The 22,347-nt window shown below is 39.2% G+C and overlaps 2 protein-coding genes across 2 annotated transcripts; both read right to left on the bottom strand.

Moving 5' to 3' along the window:
• Nucleotides 1-315: 315 nt before the first annotated feature.
• sptlc1 (serine palmitoyltransferase, long chain base subunit 1) lies at nt 316-15,608 on the bottom strand. Its single transcript, XM_089020865.1, has 15 exons — nt 15,534-15,608; nt 13,444-13,551; nt 13,176-13,270; nt 12,855-12,948; nt 12,657-12,729; nt 10,659-10,791; nt 9,230-9,359; nt 7,298-7,387; nt 6,020-6,127; nt 4,875-4,970; nt 3,784-3,880; nt 2,318-2,372; nt 1,524-1,641; nt 1,076-1,149; nt 316-923 (listed from the first exon to the last, which is right to left on the bottom strand). The coding sequence occupies exons 1-15, from the start codon at nt 15,585-15,587 to the stop codon at nt 830-832; spliced, it is 1,419 nt and encodes a 472-aa protein (XP_088876991.1). The 5' UTR covers nt 15,588-15,608; the 3' UTR covers nt 316-829.
• Nucleotides 15,609-16,778: 1,170 nt separating this feature from the next.
• On the bottom strand, nt 16,779-21,991 carry chsy3 (chondroitin sulfate synthase 3). Its single transcript, XM_089020870.1, has 3 exons — nt 20,919-21,991; nt 20,306-20,589; nt 16,779-20,145 (listed from the first exon to the last, which is right to left on the bottom strand). The coding sequence occupies exons 1-3, from the start codon at nt 21,583-21,585 to the stop codon at nt 18,577-18,579; spliced, it is 2,520 nt and encodes an 839-aa protein (XP_088876996.1). The 5' UTR covers nt 21,586-21,991; the 3' UTR covers nt 16,779-18,576.
• Nucleotides 21,992-22,347: the final 356 nt, after the last annotated feature.

Genomic DNA, 22,347 nt, shown 5'->3' on the forward strand with positions numbered 1-22,347 from the left:
CCTTCAACAAAGCAATATACAATATACAGGAAATAAAGTCACAAAGTTAGTAGAAAGCACGAGGGAGTGAAACCAAATAAGATGCACACTTATGAACTAAAAGGGGGACGTTTATCTAATCATTGTTTTGTACTTCCGACATAAATATGAAAGCTCTGCTCCCGAGTGTGTGTGGATTTCACCTGAGGGCGAAGGATCAATTTGGACTCTCCTGAAATATGTAGTGTAATATAGTTAAAACTCAATGGGGGAAAAATGGCAAAGTGCATTTTGTTTGATCAATTGAAATACTTGTGAATAAACATCACATTTCTGGCAGAAATAAAAACTGTATTTATTTTATATATTTTTACATCCATATTTTAATGTTTTTCAACAATTGAATCAGTAGAAACCTTTTGTTGAATATACAATAACGAAAAGTTGAAAGAAAGAAAAGACAAAAATATGGTCAGGTGTTCAAGAATGTATGTTGAATGGATATAAACAAATCTCAGTGCGGCAATTCCGGATGTTTGAGCACTCAAATCTGCAACAAAATATGTACAAGCTGCTGTCAACTCCAAACAGTAACATTGGCAAAGCACCTTCACAAGTGTTTTTCCTTTATGGGGCTAAGCCGTTAGACGACATTCACAAAAAGGATACACAATTCTCTGAGAGGGGAGGAGAAAAATTAAAAAGACATAGGATATGCAAATGTCCATTGTGAGGTTCTCGACCATTTAAGTGTGCACTCAATGCGGGTGAGCGACTCCATGCCATCCATACTTTTCAGTCTAAAGAATAGATAAGAGTTCCAGTGATAACGGTAGATTAAAAAAAACATTCAATGAAGTAACGTTAAAGCGGCTTCCTGGATACACAACTTGGCCTTCAGTATGTCCTCCTCCGTCTGTTCGATGGTGACCACCACTCTGATGCTGAGGACACGAAGAATAACAATTATTTGTTGTTTCGCCCGTTCATGTACCCTGTAAAGAAATAACCTGTCCACTGTAATAACCCTCATCCCTGAAAGGGTCAAACCCTGCCACCCCATCGACTGCAATGGTGGTATCAAGAATAATCTTACCTGGGAGGAGGGGGATATCGCTCCTCTTTTTCGAGGTATCGGGCGAGGGTCAGTGCCACTTGCCTCTCCATACACTAACAACCAAAATATGGAAATTAGGATCGGTTACAGAAAAAAAATGCCTGTCTCTGAATTTGCCAGTCTCGCTGTTGACAAAACAACTTGAAGACCAACATTTTCAGTTTGATTAAAATATCTGGTACAAATATGACTCGATTTTAACGGAATTGGACATGGAATTGTCATGATTATCAACAGTGTATGGCACAAAAAGACACATTGGGACATTGAGGACGAACTCAGTGTACTAAATCTTGATATTACAAATGGCTTTACGCAGGACTTAAAAAGACAGATCTACGATAGAAGAGATGAAAAAAAAAACTAGATGTCTTCCAGAGTCATCAAGGAGAGATGTTATGAAACATTAAGTAAGAAAAGAACTCACATAATCAACAATTGAACGCAGCATCTGCATGTCGGATTCTCGAGAGCCTGAACTTTTCTCCAGCTGCAGGTGAAGTGCAGGGGCAAACTGCATTCCCACCAACTTCAACCCTGGAATTCTGAAACACAATAGACAAATACTAGATTGTGTCGGTGGCATTTTGATGTAATGTGTTTGTGCTGTTTGCATTCACGGCTGATAAATTCAAGATGAGGCTTTATTTTGGTCTGCTCCACGTTTAGCATGTTCATCTAACGCACTGTGACACCTCGTCAACCATGAAAAAGGTTGACCGAGTGCATATAAGTTTGAGAACATCAGTACACAAAGGCTGTGAGAGAATTCATGGGAATTTGAATCACTCGGCAGAAAATGTGGAGTCAGCGTGGACAGTTTTGCAAAAGCATCCATAAGGCAGGAGTTTGCATGTTCTCCCCGGGCCTGCGTAGGTTTTCTCCGGGTCCTCTGTTTTCCTCGCACATTCCAAAAACATGCATGGCAGGCTGATTGAACACTCGAAATTGTCCCGAGGTGTCAGTGTGAGAGCGACTGTTTGTTTGTCTCTGTGTGCGCTGCGAGTGGCTGGCAACCAATTCAGGGTGTCCCATGCTGAGTGCCTGAAGACGGCTTCAGCACCTCCCGTTACCCTAATGAGAATAAAGCGGTCTGGAAAATGGATGATGGATGGATAACATAAGGCAGACTTGTTACAGTGTAGTTTCATAGAAGAGAACGAACGGAACAGGAGTGATGAATGGAAATTTGAAGAAAACATATAATAGTAGAATACTTACCCTTTTAGTTCTTTGTAAACATATGCGCATTTCTTCCTCAGAACAGTGAATATATCTGCGAATCAGAGCAAAACCGCTCAGTTTTTTTTCCAAAATTATGACATTTTTGATGTATCAAAAATCCTGAGGGAACTTGCAAAGTTCTCTAAATGTATTCGAACAGTGAACTACTATCGCGATGCCTTGACTCGACAGCTGGTACGTGGGCGAAATGCGGATATCCCATGAATGTAAAAGTTTTAAAATGACAAAAATAGTTACTTTTCACAGGACAGCGACGATATGTTAATTTATTAGATGCAGTCTGCTAGCAAGAGATGCTAGCCGTCTTATCAAGCATTGGAATGATCGATTTGGTTTTATTTTTTGAACTCCTCACAAAAAGCAAATGTGGTTTGAGTGGTGAAATATTTCTTTGACTCTCAGTCGGGCAACGTCAACGTTATTTATGGAGCATTTTAAAACAATTGTTGCATCTTGAAAGTACAAGGAGCCAGTAAAGGGAGCCCAGAAATTGAGTATGTGCTCGCTCCTACGAGCACCAGTTAAGAGGTGATCAGCAGCATTTTGGACCAACTGGTGACAGCTGAGGGAGGACTGGTTGACTGCAAAATCAACTATTAATACAACCGAGCCGAAATATGACAAAGGGATGTGATGTTTTAAATTCTATGGAGTTGTATTTCACCGGGTGCACCTCATCACGGTGCTTTTGCGGCAGTCAAAGGGTGTTGGTGGAATATGTTTCTGTTTCGATGAAAATTGGGACACTGATTTCCAAGATCCCAACACACAATGCACACCAGATTTCAAGAGAACTTCCTTGGTGTTTTTCCATGCTTTTTACTCATCACGGGCATTTTGGCCTTTTGTAGTAAGTCAATATAGTAGACACTGCATTTGTTTTTAATGTTTATACCCACACACATGAGGACAACACAGTTTGGGGTTTTTTGGGCAGCGTCACTCTCACAACTGCACACACACACCACCTGTCTTGTATAGGGATGCCAAGACAATAAATATTAAAAAAAAATCAGATAGATTCAAAGTTAACAGAAAAAAAAGTATGGAGAGACACCATTCACAGATCGGTCAAGGTGCATTCTTCTCCTCTGTCTCATTTTATCTTGTTTGGAGGTGGTATGGAGCAGGTAACATTCCTTATCTAGAAAATACAGTAACTTCTGTTTTTGCCCGTTTAGATCTCACATTCTTTTTGATTATATTTTGGATTATATTTCCCTTTGATTGAAAAGTACACCCAAAAGTTGCGCAGTATGGTTTTTGACTATTTTTTTATTACGAGGGTCGTAGCATACTTTGTTATGCTTGGTAGAGAACAGCAAAATGGGCAGCATGGATTCAAAATAACACTGGGCCAGAGGATCTTTATTTTGTCTAAAGAACTAATGTCTTTTTGGCACGAGAGTGCCTGATATGCACAGAAAGAAAATGTTCTGTACCTGGATTCTCTTGCATGATGCTCAGGGCTTCTATGGCTGCAGCAGCCAGCATGGGAGGCAGGGACGCAGAGAAACAGTAGCCTTGGCCTGACAGACGCTGCAAAATAATGTTACACATGCATTGTTATTACTGAATCACATCATGTCACTGGGGAGCATGAATAACTACAGTGCGTCATGAATAATAATAATAATAATAATAATAAATAATAATAATAATAATAATAATAATAATAGTTGATATCTAATTTAAAACAGATTATTTTCTTACAGACACTTGTCTATTTGTCTGTAAGAAAAGAATCTGTTTTAAAGGACAACCGACACCATTTTTTTGCTTCCTAACTGACATCAGAAAAACGTTTTACAGCATCTAAAATACCCAAATCACGCAGGCTGATATTTTTAGTCAAATGCAAAACACCAATAAAAATGACTTAAAATGTGTTAAATCTGCAAAAAATTGAGTTGCGAATTGGTCATTTTCAGACAGTCCCGCCCCCAGTTCGTGACGTCACGCCAATACGTCGTGCCTTGCTCGAGAATCAAAACAATGGCTTCAGATTCGGAGAAGATGGTTTCTTGTTACGCATCCAGTGATGAATATGATTCAAAAAATTCTGAAGATGAAAGCATAAATGTTTGCAATCGACTAAAGACGTTCTTCCGGGTCAATTTGAGGCATCTAGACTGATGTGTAGCACTCCGCCAGAAGATGGCGCCAGAGCTCCATTGATTTGTCTGCTTGGAATTTGTGTCAGGGAATATCAAATAGTTGTCTTGGTGCAACACAACAACGATTCACCATCACGTTATTTATGTGTTTTCCTTCTAATTTCGCCATCATCACGGATCAATACGAAGTTTTCAGACCAAACAAAATTGAGAGGTGCTGGTATTGCATACGGTTGCCCCCTGGCTTGCTCTGAAGAATCAGCATTAACATACCTTATAGACGTTTCATTTAGAGAGCTGAAATTTCACTTTCACAGGGTGGCACAAGTTTTTAAAATAATGTCAATTTATTGAATTATAATAAGAAAGGAATGGGTGTAGTGTCCACATTTTATGGATCATTTGAATGCATTTACCTGGTGGTCTATAACAAAAGAGCGTCCACAGCAAAAACCACCAATGGAGGCCACAGAATTCTCCATGTTAGCACTGATCAAGTCAATGTCTTCTATCTGGACAAACATGAGACACATTAAAAAATAAAAAAGTTAAAAAAAATGGTTGCATTTTAGAGTACAGTTCTGGACTGCAGTTCAATACTAGAACAAAGTCCTTCCTCTGACCAGTGATAAAGTACAGGGTGACCCAAAAACATGAGTACCCATGAAAATCTCAATTGTGGCTTTGATTAAAAAAAACTATTTATTTCAAATTATAACCATACATTATCAGAATCAGAATCAGAATCAGAATACCTTTATTCGTCCCGCAATGGGGAAATTTGCAGTCCACAGCAGCAATTGAAGAGGGATGGGGTTGGGGTGGGAGTGAAAGGATAGAAAACAAGATATTCTAAGCATAACAAAATAAAAATGTCAACTGTATACTGTGCAAATGTAGATGTGCAAAAACCGTTCTATAAACAAGACTGTACATAGTGCAGAATCAAGAGATGCATTTAGATATATTGCAACAACCCATATTTACAAGTGTCCAGTTTTTTTTTTTTTTTTTGTTTTTTTTTTTTTTATTATTCAGTTTATTCATTATTCAGTTTATGGAAGACCATTCACCAGAGTTTCAGCTATTTCTGTCAATTTTTAGTCAATTTATGGCTTTCCCAAGATGTGTTCCAAATCTCATTGCAAGCAAACCTGTCCTCGTCTGACTAAGTAGTCAATCACTTTTACACACTCCTCTTTCGGGAGAAAACATTTCTGCGGTGAGGGATACAGTAGGACACATCTTTTTGGGTCACCCTTCCGAAAGAGGAGTGTGTAAAAGTGATTGACAATTTTGTCATACGAGTACAGGTTTGCTTGGAACGAAATGGTGGACATTTGGAACACATCTTGGGAAAGCCATAAATTGACTACAAATGACAGACATAGCCGAAACTCTGGTGTATGGTCTACCATAAACTGAATAATGTGTGGTTGTAATTTGAAATAAATAGCTTTTTAATCAAAGCCACAATTTAAATTTTCATGGGTATGCATCTTTTTGGGTCACCCTGTACCTGAACATTAGTTGCATGAAACATCAAATTCAAAGTACCTACTTTGACTCCAAAGTGTTCTGTGACCCCTCGGCCATGCTCTCCCAACACACCGAAAGACATGCTCTCTTCCAGAAACATCCGCACCTTATACTTGTATTTTAGTTTTACCTGAATGACAATATTGTAATAAAAGATAAAAATGAGGTCAACAGGAACAATTAATTTACCAAAGGCATATTTTAAACTTTTGTGTTAACCATACTTGTGACTACAACATGGAAGGAGGGACCTTGGTACTTCAGACACGAAAGGATTCCAGGCTAATTACATTCACATATTTGTTCCTGCATTCACTCTACATTGTTTGCTCACAAAAACAGCATTATCTGGTTGAGGTTGCTTTCAAGGACAATGATCTCTTATTTAAGTTAGTTAAAGGACAACCGACGTCTCCGGACAAGTTGTGTCCATAATTTGTAAAATGGCTTCAAATGACTTCTACTGAGCGTATTTTACAAAGATTCCACCGCATATAGCTATATTTTACGTTTTAAGACTTGCGCTGAATATACAGGAAGTCTTGTTTTTGGACCGCCCCTGACCGTAAAATAGACGCATTGTAGCGGACATTCCATCACGTCAATGAATTTTGCTGTACTTGTTTGGTCTGGGGACCTCGTGTTGCACCCAAAAGCCGCCAGAAGGCCAGAAGAGGGCGTCCAAGCGCCATATAAGGAATTTATCAGCCTGTGGAAACGGCCACGGGAGGTCGCCATTTTGTGCCTCTTTTTTGGGTGAGAGATTTCCCCCCAATGTTGCCTGAAAATGGCACAAATAAATTCTTTAATCGATTGCAAACATGTATGCTTTCCTCTTCAGAACTATTTGAATCACCTTCATAACTGGATGTGTAACAAGAAAGCATATTGTCCGAATCGGAAGCCATTGGTTTGATTCACTAGCAATGCAAGACGTCTTGGCGTGACATCACGAACTGGGGGCGGGACTTTCTGAAAATGCCCAATTCGCAGCTCAATTTTTTGCAGATTTTGGACACTAAGTCATTTTTATTGGTGTTTTGCATGTGAATAAAAATATCATACTGCGTGTTTTGGGTATTTTAGATGCTATAAAACGTTTTTCTGATGTCAGTTAAAAAACAAAAAAGTGACGTCAGTTGTCCTTTAAAACGTAATTGAGTGGTTTCTGAGATATGTTGCCGTCTATTGCAAAACAGTCGACGTTGATTTGTAAAATACAAATATCCAGTCGGTACATGTCATATTGTCATTTAGAATGTGAGTGAACAGCATAGCCCACGGGTAATGTTCCAATTACCAGTTCAGGAAGAGGACAGATGTCAGCAGTGTTGATGTACAGTCCCTCCACAACAATGAACTTGCGGGTCACTCGAGCTTTACGAGGGTTCTGCAACAAAAACAGTGATTAATGTTCATCGGATCTACATTTTATTGAATTACCATAATTCCCGCATTATAAGGTACATCGCAAAGCATTCCAATTTCTCAAAATCTGTCTGTGTCTTTTGTGTTGTGTCACAGTATTTATATATTTTTGTTGTTCTGACTTCAAGATGGTGCAGCAACAGTGGCTGCCTTTACAGCAGGTTATATATTTTGTTTTTCTACTTCTCCCTTTCCTTTCCTATTTCTTTCATCAATATGCTGCTGTGAAATGTAAATTTCTCCACTGCAAGACTGTATGAAAGGGATACTTTTTTCAACTTACTTGGTCCAGCTCCCCAACTTATTTTTATACCCCATCGTACGTTTAATTGGAAAAATTAGGATGTAACTCACGGCTAGCTTGTTAACTTTGCAACACTCAAGGGCGTTGTTTGAGCACGCGGTGTATCTAATAATCATGTTTTTTTTTTCTACTTTCATTCCTTTCATCACTTTGCTGCTGTGAAATGTAAATTTCTCCACTGTGAGACTAATAAAGGCATATCCAATCCAATCCAATCCAATCCAATAATAATATGTCATCTGATTGGTTGTCTGGTGCATCAATCAAGAGAAGGGATGGTTGCTCGGCTGACGTCTAGTTTTTTCAGAACAACTCAACTTTAATTTGTATAGCATCACCTCGTCATGCAATCTACCAATAGTACCTTGGAGATCGACTGGTCTATCACGATCAACGTATTGAGCACCCCTGCCAAAGCAATGTCAACTTTAAGATTAGCTTTTGACAAATTTGACAGCGTGTTATACAGGTATTCAAAAATGTTATCGAATAGCAGAAGCAGTACAGGACAAAATTTCCATTACAATCCCATTTGAACGTCTTTGTTCTTGACAAAATTATACATGATAATTTTATACTTGTAGACCTCATATTATATCCAAAAACATTTTTTGACCAAATTTAGCAATCCCGAAAATGCCACTCGACCGTACTGGGCTTCCTTCGATGAGGAAGTAACGTTCCCTCATGCCACGTGCATTGAGAGCAGATGTGTTCGTTGTGATAGATGACAATATAAAATTTTGTTGTTGTTATTATTTATGCATCATGTATTAATTAGCCCCTAATCGTGGGCTAATAAAATAGCTTTGCATTTTGGACAAATCGTTTTTTAAACAGTCTTCTGGAACGGATTCTGGTCAAAAACTGAGAGATGGCTGGATGTGGTAACAATGCAAGGCGGTGAGACATCAGAATGTTTCTACCCAAAACCCATGGCTAAAGGGCAATTTGAAGTGCACCAATCTACAATGGAAAAAAATATTCACTGGCATTACAACCAGATGGTGCAATGCTCATAATAATAAAACCGAAGCACGAGCGACAGTACCCCTGAGTGTAGGCTTTGTTTCACATGGGTCTTGGATCAAGACAATCATCGAAAGCAGACAGTTAAAAATGCCCAAGAACGGCATGGAGAAAAACCTTGGACTATTCTGAAGTGGCTTTCTATCAGGCCTCAATTAAATCCTTTAAATCTGTAGAACGAGTGGACCAAATGAATGACTAGCCTTAACAGAGTTCTGACCTCAACTGGATAGAACATCTTTGAGATGAATTCAAGTGGGGATTGAGAGCCAGACCTTCTCATTCATGATCAGTTATGTGACCTCACATGAACACAATCCTGAATTTGTGCATAGCTTTCCGGAATAGCTGAAGATGCTATAGCTACTAACGGTAAATTAGCATCATTTTCAACGAACAATACATTTTCCTTTTACCTCAAAGTCACAAAGAAAGTCAAATAAAAATATTCCTGTAGCTTATTTCCCCAACCTGCTGGTCTTCCAACTCTTGCTCCTGGAGAAGCCTCTCTAAGTCATGCATATCATTGTGCTTGAAGTATTTAATGAAGCTGCGGGAAGCTTGTAGGCCTTTTTGGATGGAGAAGCAGGCTGCCTCATCCCTGAATACAAAATACAAGTAAATTAAAGCAAGGCTCCATTTTGGGGCTTTGTCCTTTTGTGAAACAAATTAAAGCAATGCAAAAGTGGAAACAGGAGTAAACAAAAGCAGACATATTGCTGACGTCACCAAAGATGCACTGGATTTTATTTTTTGATTGATTAATGTATTTATTTTACACAAAGATCATTTAAGAGTTACACTTATTGAGTGTAGTGCGCTGTAAATGGTACCCAACCCACTTGGGCTCACAAAAATAGACGTTAACTCATTCACTGCCAGATGTGCACAATTTGTCCACTTCAGTGTCCAGGGTTTTTGTCATTGTCACTCAAATTGTAAGCCCCACAGAATATTGAGTTTTAGGACTACATAAACATTAAATATGGCATAAGAAACATTAGACTCTCTTCTTTTATCAGAAAAAAATGAGTTCATTCCTAAATTATATAGGTCTTGAGTTATAGGAGCTTGAAATGAGGATGGCTGTCCGAAATACAATGCAATGCATGCATATAGGTTTATATAGCGCTTTAACAGCTGAAGCGGGAACAAAGCGAAAACATGGAAAAACGGTAAATGCTGCCCCCTTGTGGAATGGAAAAAACATTGCCAGAGGTCTGGCCAGCGTTTTATCGGCACCCAAGCAAGTAAAAACAAAACCTGAATAAATTCATGAATGGTGTCTGTCATATTTTCGCGTCTGAGAAAAAAATCATGAATGGCAGTGAATGAGTTAATGTCAGATGTGAAACAAAAACCACCACATTGCAGTCAAGAACAGAAGAACAACTGAGACATATAAAATGGCTTTGACTGAAACAGACAATCGAGTCTTTTCTTTCACCGACATTGCAAACAAATAAAAAGCCACATCAGAGACTTTACAAAATGATTGTCGTCTGAAGTCACTATGCAATATAAAGGAGTTATTTTTCCAATGCCATTCATTTTTAATATCATTTCAGTGACACACATGTGTTTGCTCTTCCTCTAGGATGGAGTGGAACTGACTAGTTTTCAGAGCCAGAGGTTGACTACCAGACCTCAACTGATCTTTGGACTCAGGTCAGGTACAATGTTACACATGGTTCATGACCAAAATGATGAAACAGACTCTTAGCTCAGGTTCGCATAAAACTACATTATATCATGTGTGTCTATGTTTTTGAACATAAAATTCAACATTGCATCTCAACATGTTCTGTTAGATAAACAGAAGATCAACAACTCGTCTGCCATCATTTACAGTTAGAATTTCAATAGATATTCAGGTATTGTCTACAGAAATGGTACTTACACAAAGATGATGTCTCCCCTTTTGGCATAAGCGGGAATCGCACTGGCAATAGTAGCAAAGCCATATGAGTAGATGATAGCTTCCTCTGTCTTCATGAATTTGGCCAACCGACTCTCTAGCTCGAGGTGAACATCTGGAAAATTGGCACCATTTTATGAAACTGTGCAGATCAAAATTTCAAGTTTTAGAGTTTGAGTTTTGATGTAGAATGTTGTCATTTCTCCTATGTCTTCCCAAAAACGGATAGCAATCTCAAATAGGTTTGATCATTATTTTCCGAGTTCACCGAAAGTGAGGGAAAACTAATGAAACAGATGTTTCCCTATTATTAAGAGCCACAATTTTCACGTAAAACAGGGGCAAAAAGAGGAAAAGAAGGCTCTTTCTGCTGTTCAAGCACAAAATCAGCATCAGGGCGTCAGTTGTGTTTGCGTGTCAATGCGTGTATGTGTGCTCCTGAACAATTGTTTTACATTGATATTTGTTTTGCGTTTAGAAAACAAGATGTCATTTTCATTTCACTTCATAATTCTGTGCTGCTTTCTGATCGTATGTTAGATGCAGATTCAAGTTCTGTGGATTCAAAGGCCAAATACTTTATCACGTCACCTTGGATTTGTTCCTTGATAACACTCAACAAAAGATCTGTGCAGCTCAGTAACAAACTCATAGAATATACCGGTACCGGAACAATAAAACCGAAGCTGATTATGGAATATAGTCCTCGAGAGTGGAGTTCAAATGTTTGAAACATAAAGCCTGAAAAACTGCACAAATAACGACAAACCAATGACTAAGTATTAAAACAATCTCTTGAAGGACGTTCGCATCGATTGAGAAAAACTGTCCTCGGAATTTAAATCTGAGAGATATCAGTCAATTGATAACACGGTTATTATTTTATTTAAAACTGTGACCTCTGAAAGGTTTGACTGTGTTTTTTGAAAACAATGCCTGGGAGCTCACTTGAGCTTCAGAACCAACCATGGATTAGACCGACCATACAACACAAATGGGGAATCTTAAAGGACCACCGAAGTCACTTTTTTCCCTTTCAGTTTCCTAACTGACATCAGAAAAACGTTTTATAGCATCTAAAACACCCAAAACATGCAGTATGATATTTTTAGTCAAATGCTAAAGACCAATAAAAATGACTTAAAGGGTCTAAAAAGTACAGTAAAGTCTCGTTATATCGATATTCAAGGGAGTCCGAAAAATATCGATATAACCGGGACTATCGATATATCCGACCCCATTTGCATGTAATTTTCTCCGTGCGTGCATAGAAATAGTATCGATATAACCGGGACTATCGATATATCCGATATCGATATAACGAGACTTTACTGTACTTTAATTTGAAACCGGAAGTGGCCCGTTTCAAAAAGTGAAAAATGGCGACAAAGCCGTGTAAGGAATTAATCAGCCTGTTTACACAAGCTGATTAATTCCTTACATGGAGATTTGTCGCCCTCTTCTGCCTCTTTTTGGTCCTACACGAAGTTTTCAGACCAAAGTACAACAAAATTGATTGACGTGATGGAAGGACTGCTACAATGTGTCCTTTTTTTCGGTAAGGGGCGTTCCTTCAGTGACGTAGGGTGACGACTCGTCACCAACTCAAAAATAAGACTTCCAGAATATTCAGTGCGAGTCTTAAAACGTAAAATATAGCTATTTGAGGTGGAATCTTTGTAAAATACGCTCAGTATAAGTCATTTGAAGCCATTTTAAAAATTATGGAGTGGCTGCCTTTCCACCAGCTTCTATATTTTATTTTTCTACTTCTTTCTTTCCTTCCCTCTTCCTTTCATAACTTTGCTGCTGTGTTACTTCTGGGTAGAGTGAACGCTGGCACGAATGGCTGCCGCTGCTCACCCGCACAAAAAAAATCCCGTGACTGTAAAGTGCCCTTGAGAATTTTGAAAGGCGCTTAGAAATTAAATGTATTATTATTATTAGTATTTTTTATACTGTATATTGTATATCACATACCAAATGTTCCATAGAAACCCCTCGGACCACATGTTCCAACCCCATATTTCTTCAAAGATGACAGTGCCTTTTGCTGCAATAAAAAAATGGAACACGCGATTAACTGAACATTATTTCATTCAACAGAAAACTTGTGCTCCAATCTTGAGTAAGACACGAATGTAATTTGACAAGGTTGAACATAGTTGAAAAGCTCACCTTGACGCGTTCGTTATCAAGGAGACCCAAGAAGTTAAATGATGCAAAGTTAATGCACTCTTTTCCATTGATGATGATTTTGTGGCTGGGTGGCCTGTCATGTAGAGGAATAAAACATGAGAAGATCCTATTTTAAAAAAACAGATAAGTGCTATGTGGCTGAAAAATACACAATTATAACATTGCAATTGAAGTATAATGCTTCACAGCATACAGTACTTGGTTCAGAGTGTCAGATAATTACCGTACACCTGCCAGTATTATTGTTACAAAGAATGAAATTGGTGCTAGCATCAAGTCTCAGCTGGCTATTTTTCTTACCCTGTGACAACATCGTAGGTAATATAGGGTGAATCTTTGGAAATGGGGGGAGCAAGAGGTTCAGGCTGCCACTCCTCAATAAGATCTTCCTTTTCCTGTTAAGAGCAACAAAGAATACACCCAAAGTTAAAAGAAAAGTACACACACACACACAAACGGACACGCACACACACACATACCCTCATGCACGCACGCACACAAGTACACACACCCACAAACACCCACACGCACGCACGTACGGACGCACACACATACATGTATGTGTTACCTTTTCAGTCAGTTTATTCGTCTCATGGAGCCTGTACGTTTTAGAGAAGAGAAGCCTGACTATCCATAAAATGAGGACGCCTTCCAAAATGAGGTGATAAGATGGAGCCTGAGGAAGACAGAGTACACGATTATTTTGTGGAACTTGTCACATCTCCATTTATTGATGCAATGCAGTTCGGACAATCGGGCCGTTGCTCCCCATTATCAATCACAACACTTTCCTACAACTGGCTGCTGTACCACTGAGCAAGGCACATCTATATCGATTGCTCTCTGGTTGTAAAGGAAGAGTTTAATTCAACGAAGCAGCAGGTTGTTTGATGTATTATTGGTAAAATATGTTTCACATTAAAAAACAAACAAACCTGTCAGTTTATTTGGGAATTTCATTCAGATTGGGATTTTGGTTGATGCTAGCACACTGTATGTATCCGTGCAGTCGAGTATTTTTGACACCACAGACATGTTCGGTGTGGCAAAATGAAGTAATTTTGCGAATGTCCGTTTTGGTTACACCTTGGAGATTTATCAAGCCAAAACTCTTTGGATTAATATATTACTTGATTCTATTGTCATTCTTAATTGATTTTACAAATATTTGTGAATTTATGGATAATAAAATGGCCACATTCAAGATGGCGGATGTGCTGAAGTATCACACTCAAGCGGCATCTGGCACAAGGCGATGTCTGTCTGTTGCAGAAATGAAAAGAAAAAAGGGGGGGATGATATTCCTATTTGATATCTAATGGGTTTGTGGCTCACGTGGTTTCTTTCATGAAACAGGTTCAAACGGCTCTTTTGTTCCCAACGCCAATGTAATGTGTCCCTCTTCAACAGTCTAAACACATCATGAAGGAAAATGAACTTCGCCTGATTAAAAAAAATGTAAAAAATAGTCATGTTGATATCCCTATTTACTGTATTCCCTCATTAATCTTTACAAATATTCAAGCAATTACTGAAATATTTCTGATTATATGGACAAAAAGCATTTTTCTCTACATTGAGAAGATCACAAAAAGCATATGTTGCCTTTTGTGGAAAACGTGTTGTCCAAAAAAAGTGATTACATCAGGGCAATCGTTTTGATATTTTCAGAGATGTGGTCATAAGTACAGATGTGAACATACACTTGGATGATGATGATGTATTGCGTTTTTGTGACATTAAGGTATAATGGTGTAATATTTTTGACGATTATGTCTTGTGTCTTTGGTTCTGGCTCTGAGCAACAAATATGTGGAACTGTACATCTTGCTCAAGGGCACTTCAACATGACTGCAATGTTGGCAGAACAAACCACCATCCTCCAGGTTGAGAAACGACCAATTTACTATAGTGCCATAACGTCCTGACTTAATTGCAATATGATTATTTTTTACTTTTAATGTATTAGTGGTTGGTAAACTTCCACAACAACAAAAAACTATCCGCAATATGTGCCCCAAGTGGGTGGCACGAGGGTTTTGGTGGGCAGGTAAAGCCACGTATGATTGGCCCTTGGGGACGTGAGTTCTGGACCACGCGATGTAATTTGACTTGGACCACCGACGAGTGAGGAACAGTCATGCGTCTTGCAATTTAAAAACAAATGAAACAAATCAGTCACTCGCATCAGGTAGCGAATCACAAACAATGTTCCATTTTAGGATACATAACAAAGCGCGTGTGTACCCTTCCTTTATTCAGTCGGTCTCTTGCTACAATACCGTAATTGGAATATATCCACACAAACTGGAAAGCGGAGCAATTTCAGCATCTCGTTAAATAAAGTTGTGGCCGACGCAAATTTCACACATTAACGGACTACATTCACACAGTTTCTAACCACGTCATTAGAAACAATTTTTAGCATTCGGGCAACTCCTTAAATTCACATTCGGTGTTCACAGGTTCGTACACGACAGACAGTCGCAAGAACCAACACGGGATTGGTTGAAAGTACATCAAGACTTTAGGTACCTCGCGACCCCGGAAGTTAGCAATACGACAAAGCATTTTCTAAAATCTAATATCATTGGAAAGGAAAGCACACGAATTGTGTGCATTCCGTTCGGCAAAATGTGCTGCAGACACAAAAAATACCTCGTACAACGCTTGCACCATTTCCACCAACACCCACTGCTGTGCGGACGCCATGTTTTTCTCTTCTTCCTGGTACGTCACCGAGAGAGAAAGAGAGAGAGAGAGAGAGAGAGAGAGAGAGAGAGAGAGAGAGAGAGAGAGAGAGAGAGAGAGAGAGAGAGAGAGAGAGAGAGAGAGAGAGAGAGAGAGAGAGAGAGAGAGAGAGAGAGAGAGAGAGAGAGAGAGAGAGAGAGAGAGAGAGAGAGAGAGAGAGAGATAGAGACATAGAGGCATAGAGACATCGAGAGAGAGAAGGGGGGAGGCGTCAAGATAACCTGTCTGCAGACCTCCACTGTGAGGACGCTTCCAGTGCAAATTCACTGTCAGGCTGTCAGGACGCTTTTACTGTGTCGATGAGAAAAGCACGAGGTTCAGAATAAAATAATATTGTGTCCGCATTTCCGGTAGAATCATTTTTGTGCTAATGGATTTATTAAATCACATATTTGTTTTATTTATATACTCAACTTTTATTTTGCTGTGAAGCACATATTTACGTGGTCGGTGTACTTATTTTTGTAAGGACAACCAAATCATTTACATAACATTCCACACTCTGTCACAAACATTCACTTTCATCAACAAACTTGGTCAACTGGGAGCGTCTTTATTCAGTTATTTTGGTAAATAGAAATGTTTTTCTTTTACACTTTTCTTGGTGTTGTCGTTTTAAATGTAAATGTAACTTAATATTCTACTAGTTCTGAGTGGTGGTGATTGTTTTGTGTTTTGTGTCAACAGATGATTCGCTCCAGCAAGCTGGAGGATGCTGACTTAATACAAGTTCTCCTTTGAAGAATGCCAAAAATAACAAACTCAATTGTTGTTTGTCATTATTGCTTGAATTATAGAGATCTTGAGGTCCTGGGTTCGAACCAGAGCTCTGGCCTTCCTCTGCGGCGTTTGCCTGTTCGCCCCATGCCTGGTGGATTTTTCGAGGTACTCTGGTTTCCTCCCTCACTTCAAAAAAAAAGTACATTAAATCAACACTCTGGAATCGATTGTACCCAAGTGTGACTGTGACTGAAAGGTTTATTATACGTGCCCATACGTTTGTCTGACAACCAGTTGAGAGTTTGCCTCACCAAACGCACAAAGACAGCTGAGGTTAACCTTCAGAGTGCCTGTGACTCCCTGAGGATAATCAGCTTAAATAATGGATGGAAGAAGGAATATCCAATTGGAATAACAATGTTTGACAGAGGCTTATTTTACACATATTTATTATCGATTTTTTGCACTCATTAAAAAAAGTTACTCTTACTTGAGTAGTCCTTTCACGGAATATTCTACACTGAAATCATAATGAAGAGAAATACTTTTTTTTTACTTTTACACTTAAGAAACATTATTCAAGTGAAACATTTGAGTTCTGTACCCACCCCAGCTGTTAAATTAATGTCAGGCCTAGAAAAACCGTGAGTAGAATAGCTCTGCTTTTCAAAACTGGAAAAAAACAGCCGCATTTCAACCGCGCAGGAGATTATGCACTAAGCGTCCCACTAACTGAACTGAATAAATGGCACTATCACCTTTGTAAATGCTTGAAATTGCAAGATCACAAACTGGAATTTTGATACACTGGAATGAAAATTTAAAATTAGTTGACAACGTAGAGTGGGTTGAAATCTTTCTTTTCTCCTTCGCCTGGTTTAGTTATTTATTTTGAACACTTTGTTCAGGAAGTAATTTAAAACAATTCCACAAATCGAATGACAAGAATATATACAGCGACAACTGAATCTTGAATTAATGTAGGCTATAAATTACATGTTAGTGGTCACAGTCAGAAAAAAGTGACTCATACATTTCAAGAGAAAGAATTGGCTGATGGAACTCCCTGTTCAAACATTATACTGCCCTGATTCGGATTGTGTGGTAAATCTTAAGGAGATTTTATAGCGTACTTTCTATGGAACTAATTGAAGCCTACTGGATTTATTTACCACAAAACTCAAACAACTGTGGCGAGGATGTAAAAGCTAAAACAGGCCTGTAATAATGGCCATAACATGAAATCGAAATAGACAGTGGCTCAAAAGAAAAAAAAAAGTTATTTTATTTCTGTCAAGAGTCGCTTCTGCTTTATTACAAAACCCAGTTCAGCCATGTGTGCCAGCACGATGGGCTGGGCTATACAACTTGACCTGAGCTTTACAGCACGAACCTGTCAACCAGCTCCAAGGCTAGGCAGACACTAGCACTAGTATGTTCCCTGAGCTGCTCTGTGAAATGTGCTGTGTGTATATATCATGATTTTATACATATATACACATTATTTATACACATGTATATGTCCATACGTATATATTTCACCTGAATATACTGTATATACATACACATAATATCCATACATATATACAGCACATACATAGCAATGTATATACTATGTAATAAAAAGGGCCTTTATATTTGAACTGTCAGAAATACTTGTACAAATTCAATATGGAAAAAAAATGTATGCATTTTGTTGTTGTTAATTATATAATCGGACTCACTGACACAACAATTCCACTTTTATAACATCAAACCAAAGTTAAAAAAAAATCAATATTGACTAACCCATTTTGAATTGCTTTTAAATAGGTACTTTTAAAGATGCTAAAATAACACAGGTGGCAGAGGTAGACCCACAAAAGCATGAATCACCATAGAAATTAATTGTCATCATAGAAGTTGATTTCAAACTATGGGCCATCAACACTTTTCGCTCGCAAACACATCGAACCGAACTGTACAAAGTGAACCCACAAAATAATATGAACTTGAAACAGGTTTCATATTAAATTGGATTTAGCCATGCTCAAAACCTATGTTCTTTTACAAATTGGATGACAGGCTGGTCGCAAGGTCAACTGGTCCGCTTTGTTCTATTTTAACCTTGAAAAAAAACTGTTGAGGTTCTTTGGAATCATTGTCCAAGAGAATACCCATTCGCGCTATTGCTGACTGCCTCCTACAAATGATGTAAACTTTCATGGTGGCATGCACAAAGGCAGGAATATCACGATAAAGTTTTATTATATACTCCTTCAATGTGTTTCTCCATCCACAGCTCTGCCAACTGCATTGTTGAAGCATAAGCGCTTGCTTTGGAGCCAAGGCACATTTTGAGTTGCTTCTGATCAAGACTCGAGTTGCAATAGACCGGATGATAAATATGTACAATTCCAGGCTCCTGACTTCGCATCACTTTTAAATTAGAGTTAATAACTTTGATGTAAAGGTCAACATCTTCCAAACCCCAGCCAAGAATTGAAGTGTCAAATCCACCTGCTTTCAACAGATCACTCTTGAAGATACAGGCTATTCCAAAGCCATAGGTACGCCAAAAGCCACTTTTTTTGGTGAGAACAAAACTGTTTTCTCTTGAGGCCTTTTCAGCATACACTATTTTAGGGTTGTATTGGCTAAATATGATGGGAAAATAGACCTGGCTCCCTTGAACCGTGTTATCTCTACACCGCTGCAGGGCATCCGCATTAAAGATAAGATCAACATCACAAAAGAAGAGCAGAGTGTCATTGTCAGACAAGGAGGAGCCCAGTTCGAGAGCAAACCCTCGGGAAAAGTTTCCCGTCATGGGAATCACTGATAGGTCAGCTTTGGGATATTTTCGGTTGTAATCTTTGATTAAGTGAAGATGTTTTCCTTTGTCCTCGTTGCTCTCGTTGTCCACGAGAATCACAGAGAGTTTTACATTTTGCTTGGGTATCAGACACACTTTTTCAAAGTTCTCCATGAAACGGGCAAATGTGTCATAGCGACCAGACAGCGGGACGAGGATGTTGACTTTCCTTTGGCCTTTCTCCCATATGTCCCTGGTCGACTCGTAGAACTGGAAACGTGACAAGAACTTTAAAGAATTGGGTAAAAAAGACAAGGACTGGGATTCTGAGTTGATCGCAGTCACAAGGTCGGCAACATTCAGCTCTTCAGTTTCATGAAAGAAAGGTCGACTGAAGGACTGCTGAAGGTACGCGTGACGCCTCACGGGGACAGTTATTTTACGCCCCTTGTGTTTTTTGTACAAAAGCAGTAAATCCAAGATGTACTCAGCCCCGTGCATTGGATCCACTCTGTAGTATCCATATTGAATCTCTTTGAAATCTATGACACGTCCACGAGTTTTTGAATTTTCATTAATCATTTCCATGACCTGGAGTACGATATCTTCTAATGCGATTCGAAGTGAGCTTCCGAGGTTTTGGCGGGGCATCTTGTTTTCAACAGCGGAATAAATATGGCGGCCGGTCAAAAAATCCCACTCAATAACGTTATTTCGGTCACTGGGCTGATACCGCATATAAGACGGAGGTCCTCCCAGCTGTTGGTCCTCCCACAACATTTCTGTGTCACTGAGGTGAGTCATAGTCAGGCCTTCGCGATGGAGGAGAATGGTGTGGTAGCGAAGTCTTGAGATCTCGCGGGTCAACATGTAGTTATGGAGTCTGTATTGGTAAGCTGGTCGTTTGTTTGGGTGTAGTGTGATGGCATTGTGGATCTTGCTATTGTGGAGCTCCTCGATAAAACCTTTCTTGTGCTCGTAATTCTCGTAGAACAACTGCTGCATCTGTGGAAAGAATTCCCATATGAGATTATTATTTTTTGGTCTCTCAGGGGTCGGGTTCTTGACCTTTCCAATGGTACTAGCGTCAACATAATGTTGTCTACTTCATTGCATGCAATTTTCTTCTGGAAAGTAACAAACAGTTGAATAGCTCAATCAGTACCTCATACGACCACACGCACTGTGTCCCTCCAAAGCGTCGTACACACCGGCCCACTTCCACATCCTCGTGTGTTGTGTACAGCTCCCTGAGACAAGTACCAATGTGCGGTATCATCCTGCGTAGTACCTCCCTGCTGAAGATCATCCCAGGACCGCCCATGCAGAAGTTCTCTCCAGGCTCAAGTGCCAGTCTGCCCAATTCCTCTGCCATGCCGAGGCCAGTCTGGCCAAGGTAAAGTGGCTTACTGCTATTCAAAGAGCGCAGAAACAACTCCAGCTTTTCACCTAAATGGGATGAAAGGAAGTAGAAGTGTAACTTCATGAAAAAAAGTTAGCTAGTTTATGATAAAAATGTGTGAACAATTAATTTTGACGCAACTGCATCACACAATAATGAGAATGGTTAGCTTTTTTTGGGTATCACTGTTCAACATTTCTTAGCACAGCCAGATAAGGGATGTAATCATATATTTATGTGGGAGGAGAGGCAACGAAAAGTTGTTTTCCTTGACCTCACGACAATGTTGTGAATTTTGTCGTGTCACCAGAAAAAAAAAATATATATACACATAATACATACGTATATATGTATATATTAGAAAAAGCATAATTACCTCTTATATAGACATCATCATCTGCTCGCATGAACCACTGATATTTATCCAGGTAGTGATCATGGATGTACTTCAGCATCATAAATGACTTCTTCTGTGGTGGATACGAATCGTCCACGCCTGGAAGTGAAATCACCGGGATGGGAACAGGAACGTCCACGTTGTTGGAACCAGCACTCGAGAAGAATTCCACCTTCCCGGGAATTGAATGTGCCCATGTATTGAAGGCAGCCACGGCTCGGGAAGCCAGATACTTTTTCGCCGTCATCACGCCCACAAAGAGGAACTGCTTCGGTCGGCTAGAGGGCCTCCCGTTTTCTGTACTCCTGTTTCCACGAATGTATGGTCTGCTCTCCTCATTTTTGGAAATGTGAATGCCCAGGTTGTCGACGGCCGCAGAATCCTCAAGCTTCCCCGATATTTTCCCGACTGCGGACTCACTTTTCAAGGAACATAGGGGGGATTCATTACGTTTCCTCTCCAGAACTTGGGGTACAATCAACCAAGAACATACGGTGAATCCGAGAATGACACCAAATAGGACGGTTGTCCACTGTCTCCTTGACTTCAAATGCATGGCTGTTTTAAGAAGCGAAATCTGTGGCGCATGGAGTGTTGATGTATGAATGCTGTCGTTGTCTGTAGCGGTGCTGACGTGTATGGACATCCGACATCTCCAGTAGGCAATTTGGTGTCCTACAAAATGCGGAAATGCGCGCTTTCCACTTCTGCTAGCATCGTTCTAGAGCATTAAATGTGACATTCATATTGTCAACTCCATCCCCATTTTGCCTGTCTAAAGCGACATGCTAATTTGCACAGTAGCCAAATACAGTTTCCTTAAGCAAGAAATGACAAAGACCTCGGTCTGCGTTCCATCGCAAAAATATACAAACGAGGCGTCTGAAGATTATTAAATTCTATGGAACAATTAACCGAATCGTCAAAGCAATTTCCAGATCAAACTCAACCGCAGTGTAGTCGATTACAGCATGGCCTTTCCATCGAGGTTTGATTCCATGATCGGAGGTGGTAACTTCCGTGGTCAAAATGCTCAGCAAGACTTCCAGGAAAAGATTTGTCCTTTTCAGAATAAAAACAAAAATAATAATAATAATAATAACATTTCTTCGCTTGTAAGGTGTGGGTTTATGAAAGAAAATAGAGATTTTTTTTGTTAAGTAAGTACTTAAGCAAATGTTGCTGTTAAAATAAAAATTGTTGTTTGACGTTGAAGTTATTTTGAAGTCCATCTGGCAATCTCTCAACCGACCACTTTGTTTACATCGTTACGTTTTCAAGAAAAAAAGTAAAAAAATTATTTTTTTCTTAGTCAATAATGTCAATGAACATTTGCACTCGGTTTGTTAGGATTTTAAACGAAATTGGCAAATTGGTTTCCGTTTTCATCCGCAGTTCATAGTAATAA

Source organism: Hippocampus bargibanti, linkage group LG18 (genome assembly GCF_051943395.1).
Source record: "Hippocampus bargibanti isolate YZ-2025 linkage group LG18, ASM5194339v1, whole genome shotgun sequence".
NCBI classification, from domain to species: Eukaryota; Metazoa; Chordata; class Actinopteri; order Syngnathiformes; family Syngnathidae; genus Hippocampus; species Hippocampus bargibanti.